This window comes from Propithecus coquereli, unplaced genomic scaffold (genome assembly GCF_000956105.1).
Source record: "Propithecus coquereli isolate 6110/MARCELLA unplaced genomic scaffold, Pcoq_1.0 Scaffold41, whole genome shotgun sequence".
Taxonomy (NCBI): Eukaryota; Metazoa; Chordata; class Mammalia; order Primates; family Indriidae; genus Propithecus; species Propithecus coquereli.
Genome location: NW_012149841.1, coordinates 8,302,203 through 8,309,644, shown reverse-complemented (window position 1 = coordinate 8,309,644; position 7,442 = coordinate 8,302,203). Strand labels below are relative to the sequence as shown.

Genomic DNA, 7,442 nt, shown 5'->3' with positions numbered 1-7,442 from the left:
AAGCCTTAAACTTATGAAATAAATTTTATTTTTAGGTTAAGTAATGCTTTTTAAGATAAATTTATTCTTCTAGATTTTTATACCAAACAGTCTGGATAACAAGAAAGGGGAGTAAACAGTAGCTTATGTCAAGAAGTTGAACAGTAAATAATATAAAACAAAAATGCTTTTATGCTGTTTCCATAGCTCCAGAAGGCAGAGCCAAACAACGGCGATTATAAAGAGGCAAAAGAAAGATGCCTTTTATTAAATAAATCAAGCAAGCAAGCAGGGACAGTGACTTAATTATCAATAGAAATGATGTCTGAAGGTCAGAGAATAGACTAGATTAAAGGTTCTCAACAATTTTTCTGCTCCAACCTAAAGGAGACAACACACTCCCATCAGAAACAGTGGTTTATGATGGCAACGAAACACAAACAGTGGGAGCTAGAACAGTGAGCACGTGTGGAATGGGGTGGTGAGGAGAGTGGTAAATGCCTATCCAATTCCTGGTTGAGAAACACCTAGCAAGGTACTCGAAAGCCTTTTTAAATTCTGTGATTACTTGTTTTTTAGTTTAGAGGTTTTTCTTTGTTTTTTTGTTTTGTTTTGTTTTGGTTTTTTTTTTTTTGAGACAGAGTATCACTCTATTGCATGGGCTAGAGTGTAGTGGCTTCATCAGAGCTCACAGCAACCTCAAATTCATGGGCTCAAGCGATCCTCCTGCCTCAGCCTCCCGAGTAGCTGAGACTACAGGCATGCACCGCTACACCAGGCTAGACCTAGGGGTTTTAAAAGAAGGATCCCAGTAAACTTCTTGGTGGCATTTCTTAAATGAGAAGAGTATTTTCCATATATTTATCTATGGTTGTAGCTGTACCAGCTACTGAAACCAATGGAAAGTAGAAAATACAAAGGCTGATATTACATCTATGCTCCCCTTATCTAACCACATCATGCCTGAACCAAGCAAATAGTGCCTTTCAGCTTCTTCTACCATTTTCCTGAATTTCTAATCCACTAACTTGTCCTCTGTCCCTTCTGTGAAAATGTTTCTATTTGCTGAATTGACAAGCAATAGGAGAGCAATTCTAATCTGACTCAACCAAAACAAAACAATTTAGATTTGGTAAAAATGCACTTTAAGCATTTGCATCCTTTTCCCTTCTGCATATTAATCACCTCAAATGTCACAGATTTACTCTCTGCCTACATAACATAATACCATTTTGTGGATATTTTCCTCAGAATTTCTAAGAATTCTGCTAATGCAAATGGCAAGTGAATGGCTGTTATCATGAAGACAAAGGGCCTTCTATGGTATATTTTACCAGTGGATCGGGCATTAAATTCATGTTTTGGGAATATTCTTCTCTGAAGTCTAATATCTGAACAATTGTTTATTGTTCTTATGTACTCTAAAATCAGCTTACCAATTCTTTACAAAAATTTGGTTCTGAATTAAATGTGGGTACACATTTGAAAACTGCATACTGTGTATGAATAGTACACACTTATTTTACATTTTAAACATCATGTACAAGCTGTGGGAACATCTGGTGTTTTGCAAATTTGGGCAAATCCAGCTGCATTTCCTCTTCTAAATGTGTCCTCTGACATGTGCAGGTTGTGTTTCATTTTGATTTTTATACTATTTCTCTCTCTCTCTCTCTCTCTCTCTATACATATATATATTTATATAGTATACCATTGTGTGGTTCAAACATGCCATTTATCTAACCTTTATACTTTTCTTCTCTAAACATAAAATTAAAAGCTTGCTGATTAATAAAATGAGGAAAAATATTGTGGCTAAACAAAAGATGTAAAGTTAATTTTAAATGTATCTGTCTCACCTCCCTATAACCTACCTGACTCAGTAGAAAACAACCTCCTGAGAACAGTTTACAGTAAAGAAATATCTATGCTTGGATTATACCATCTGAGCTAAGAGAGAGCAATGCAATAAGGGAATCTTTACTGGAACAGTTGTGCATCTCTTAATTGGACAAATACACACATAGGTGGACAAACAGCTGTGCCACACATTTTCAGATGACTGGTGGACATCTCGAACATGTAAGATTAAGGAACTAAAGTAATGAGAATGTGCTATGACTTAAAATCATTTCTCTTAAAACATCATGAATAACAGCTAAAACTCCAAGTGAACTCTATCTCCTACTCTTAAGTTTAATCATGAATAAATAATTGCTGCTGGAAAGTCTAAAGTGTCTGTCCACCTCCATACGCAGACTCACAATTAGCACACAGCCTTGGCTGACCTTGGCAGCCTTCCTGCCCCCACATAAAATATTTAAAGCCACCTTCGGCCTGAGGGTGGGAGTGGGAGACTGCCTTAGCAGGAGGGCTCCACTTCCTTCCTGGCTGATCTGTTTGCTTGTCTGGCCCCTTCGGCTGGTTCACTGTCCTGGATCCAGCCATTCTCCCGGATTTCAACTCCCCACTGGGGTCAGTCCCTTTCTGGACATCACTGGGTTTCTGCCGGGCCTTTCTCATTTAGACTTGGCCCTGCTCTGGACACATCCCAGGATAGGCTGTTCCTCTTGGACTGAAAACGCTTGGGGCTCTCTGCTCTCACAGCTCTTCCCGCAATTTCTAGAATGGCTCCAGCTCCCTGGGCTCTAGCTGCTTGTTCTATGACTTCCTAGAGGTAGTAGAGTTCAGTGGTTAAAAGAAAATACCACAGAATAAGTCTCCTTGAGTGCAAACTGTGGCTTCTCTATTACCAACTTAACTTTGCTGCATCTCAGTTTCCCGGTCTGTAAAATGGGGTAATAATATTATCTACCTCACAGATGACTCAGCCACGGCCTCTGCCTCAAAGAGGCAGAAGCCTATCAGAGATTCCTAAGGCTAAACCACACAGCTGATAAGCGGTAGGTTCAGAGTTCAAAGCCAGGTTTATATTTCTCCAAACATTCTCTTTTCAAATGTATTATGCTATTTTCCTTTAAAATTATCCTTATTTTCCCCCTCAAAAGCAACAAAGATGATTATCTCCTTTTTTATAGAAGTAGTTGTAAAATTTAAAACCAAGTTATTAAATAAATTACTTGGGCTGCAATAATAAGAAAATAAAGAAGGCCTTGGTTATCCACAGCTACTGATCTAGTGATTTGGCTAAAACTAGCATTCTTCACAGATGTTTGAATCTCTGCCTGCGCCAACCTCCAAATGAATGATTGCAATTCTTAGCCTTTACATTGTATTTCCAGGATAATATTAACTATAACAAAGATATTTGGGACAGAGTACTGGGCAGATTTACTGACTTGGGGGAAAGAGAAGGCAACAGCAAAGATGGGCAAGAGAAGATAAAAAAGGGTTCTCCAAAGGCAATAGTGTTCAGCAGCTGAGACCAGAAGCTGGGAAGTTTTCTAGAAGAGATAATGCCCAAAGTCCAAGCAGTGAGAAATTTACTCTGTTCAGCAGTAATATCTGGGTGAGAGGCAAGGAAGGGGAGGCGAACCCACATTATCTATTCTGAGTGAGACCACACATCACCGAAGGATGGAGACCAGGCATTAGGATGCAGTCAGAGAGCTCGGACTGGGACATGGAGGAAACGGTAGAAAATGTTGACATGTATACCCAGGCATAATTCCATCACTGACTTATACACTGCGTGATATTCATGTGAAATTTTTTAAGGATTCAATTTAGCCACAGGTCATTTGTTAGTCTGGGTTCTGAATGCAGGTAATCTCGGCTGGGCACTGGAGCTTCTTTACATTTGGCAATTGGAAAGAAGAGGAAAGCGCATTTACTATAAAATGACATATAATGAGAACTATAACATGCACAAAATGTGCATGTAAATGTATATCTACATTATTTTAATTTAGAATAGTTGTACATCTATAATAGAGGAAAATGATTTCCCAATTAAAACACTTCATACTTAGCAAAAAAAAAAAAAAAAAGCCAACATGTAATTATTTTCCATTTCAAGAAAGGAAATAAAAACAAAATCTGCAAAATGTACAAGCAATTTTCATTACTTCTAAAGCACTCAATCCACTTTAAACTATTTTTTTGGTTACCTTGTTCACAGCTTTTGGAGAAAATGTAATTGCATCTACCACAGTGATGAGGTCACCCAGGTGGAGGCGATCAAAGTACTTCATGCAGACATCATAGGCCTGAAGCCACTCCGATGAGGACTCTGGGACTTGTTTAATGAGGTGAGGGTCTCCAGTCCAGAACAACTTCTGTAACCAGACGGTGTACAGAGAGCTTGGGGACAGCATCTGTCCATCCTTTTCAGGGATTTTGGGAACAAGTTTGGAAATAGATAAGATATTTTGACTTGAAAGGACTGGCTCCAGTGCTTCAAGAGGGCTCATGTTTTCATCTGTCAGCTTTTTGTAATTAAGACCTACCAGAAAGAGAAGAAAAAAGAAAGTAGGTAAGCAGTTCATACCAGTATAAACTTACAGGAGCTTTCTAACACGCACACTGCCTTCTGTATGGCTGAACAAAAAGATCCATCAATTTAGCCATAGTAGGTCTAGATTTTCAGTTAAATAGATCCATAGATTTGAGTTCTAGACCCAGCCTTAAACATAATCAGCAGCGTGATCCTAGACAAGTGACTCAACTTGTGTGCCTCAGTTTCCTCATTTGTATACTGGGGATGGAAATGTATCCATGTCCCGTCAATTCCCCACGGCACCTATGTTTTTTCCTTTTGTGCATTCACCAAACTACATTATACTCATTTGTTATTTATCTGGCATTTCAGGAGTTACTTGAAGGCAAGAATTGAATCTTCTTCCTTATCCTCTGTGTCTGGGCCAGTGCCAAATTTGATTACTCGGTAAACAACTGATAAATTGAAGTAACTTCTCACAATTGTTATAAATTTCAAATAAATATAGATTTGAATGTGCCTTGTAAATTATAAAGCATCATACAGATTTAAAATATATTAAGGTATTTAATTTCTTAGTTATGAGCATAAAGACACCATTCTAAAGATTTCCATGATTTATCAAAGATTCAAAAGCTCTTATTTTAAGTGTTCCATGCATATTTTAAACATATAGGCTCTAATGAAGAGAAATTCTGCCGAATTGCCTATTGTAAAGTGTCTCAGCCTTATCATTTATATATACTGAATATGAAATATAACCAATAGGAGTAGGGAAAAAAGTCCCTGGAGCAGTAGTCTAAAACTCTGGATTTTAGTACCAAGTCTACCATAAGTCACTATATGACTTTCAATAGGTTTCTTCCTTTTTTTTGGTATTTGATTTCCTCAAATCAAAGTGAAGGACTTGGAAAGATAATAACTAAGGTTGATTAGCTTGATTAGCTTCCAAATTCTGTGGTTTCAGAGCTCTGCCAATCATAATGCATGGACAGGATCGTATATAGAAAATGAATCCTTAGATTTAATTTAAAAGAGTGAATTGAAGCAAAGAAAGACTCATCCTACCTGATGCAACTACCTTAAATTTCTTCAGCAGCCGAATGTGGGTTTCTGGTTTAATAGAGTATTTCCCAAAATCTGCACAGCCACAGTTTTCCAGAAGAGTGAAATAATACAGCAGCCTTTCGTGATCAAAGCCACCAATAGTCGGGTAAATGTACTTGACCATGTGCTTGTGAAAGGCTTCAGGATCAGTCTTCAAAGTCTCAAAGAGATGAAGGGCTTGGGCTCGATTTTCAATTTCTCCTGTGGACAAACTGAAATTAAGAGCCAAAGAAACCATGTTAAGATATGGTTCCATTCTTACCATTTGTCTCTTGTGAAGAAATGGAAAAAAAAAAAAAGATTTGGTTCCTTTATTAAACAAAATGATTTTTTTTTTTAAACTCAGGAAGACATGCTACTACTTATAGGTCCCTCTTCCTACCTAATCAAAGGCAGTAAACCACCAGGACCCAGTCCGCTTGCATAAAGGGAAACAAACATATGTTAGATGCCTATGGTTGCACTACACAATTTTTATGTTACCTCACGTAGGACCACATCCCATGAGGTAGGTATTACTTCACATTCCTGCAGCTGGGAGAATTGTTCGATGATTCCTAGCTAGGAAATAAACCCAGCTCTATCGACTTCCACTATGAATCATTCATTCACAGCACAAGAAAAATTTAAAATCTCTGCTTCTTTACAGAAATGTAAATAGCCGTATTATTTCAGGAATCCAGGAAACGGTGAAAAGAAAAAATTCAAACTTTTGCGTAAGTTTTATATCCAAGAGTCTTGAATTGATATTCCATAAATCAAATTTTATACTGTGTTGAAATAAAATTAAAATAGGAAAGAAGAGATAATTGTACTTTCACTTGAATTATCTGTAGCAATGCAACTTGAATAAAACACGTATCTTAATATTTTCATTTTCATCCTATCTTAGATACCTTTGTAATATAATACAATAGTCATTTAACGTTAATGTTGGGGAAAAAATTAACACATTTTTGTTTGGTTGATCGGTTTGTGTTTTTTTGAAGGGGGAAGGAAGGAGTTACTTTTGGTCTGGTACTTCTCCCTGGCAAGTGCCCCTGGTCTGGTGTAGTCTCATTCTTCTGTACAGGATGAGTTTCCTATTCTCTAATTTTGAGAGTCCTTGAGGCAGCCCTCCACACTAATAGAAATGCCCAGTTTCTAGAGTTCTCAGAGGCAGCAATGGAAGCATCTGGAGGCAGTGAGTGAGACCTCCAGCAGCATCAAAGTTAGCTTTCAAGTAGTTTTAAAACAACTCCTCTGAAACATGATATCCTGTTTATTAAAATTACCACTTCTAGAAAGTGCCAACAGACATATGTTTTTGGTTTATGTAGATAAAGTTGATATCAATTGTATTTTAAAACTTTTATGAGAGTGTGATGATACGTGGGATAACAGGGGCAATCTATAAAGTCAAAATATCAAGTAATTTTAAAAATTGGTCTTTTTACTTTTGCTTCAAGAGAAATCTTATTTTTCCATTAAGACATAGTTCAAAAATTTACAAAAATATCTCTATCTATAAATATGTCTCCAGTCTATAAAAGTTTCCCTGGCTGCCTCCTTTGTGCTATTGGCACATGCGGAATATCCTTCTAGTATGGTACTCATAATGTATTTTTACTATTTATTACCTTGACTGTTTCCCTCACTAGACTGCGTGCTGTTTGAAGGCATAGATCATTATTACATCTTCTTTATCTTTAGTTTTTTGACAGCAAGGACCAGTGTGTGATACAAAGGAAATATTCAATACGTATCTTCCGAACACTAAGCAGATTGGGGGGGTGAGCAAACCATGAGGTGTCTTCTATGTGCAAGGCACTGTGCTCAGCACAGGGGAGGATACCCAGATCCACAGCATAGAGCTCTCATTTAGGTGTGAAAATCTAGTCGAGTTATAAACACTTAAATAATGATGCAAAACAACGGTATTGGCTGACAAAGGGCACACAATTATAGTCCAATTAAG

At 37.4% G+C, this 7,442-nt stretch overlaps 1 protein-coding gene across 1 annotated transcript in view; it reads right to left on the bottom strand.

The window, feature by feature from the left end:
• NBAS (neuroblastoma amplified sequence) overlaps positions 1–7,442 on the bottom strand; it is a 487,556-nt gene that overhangs the window by 128,780 nt on the left and 351,334 nt on the right. The window contains exons 39-40 of the mRNA XM_012653069.1: positions 5,447–5,697; positions 4,050–4,384 (exon numbers count right to left, since the gene is read on the bottom strand). Coding sequence (XP_012508523.1) covers positions 4,050–4,384; positions 5,447–5,697 — 586 coding nt within the window. The remainder of the gene's footprint in view (positions 1–4,049; positions 4,385–5,446; positions 5,698–7,442) is intronic.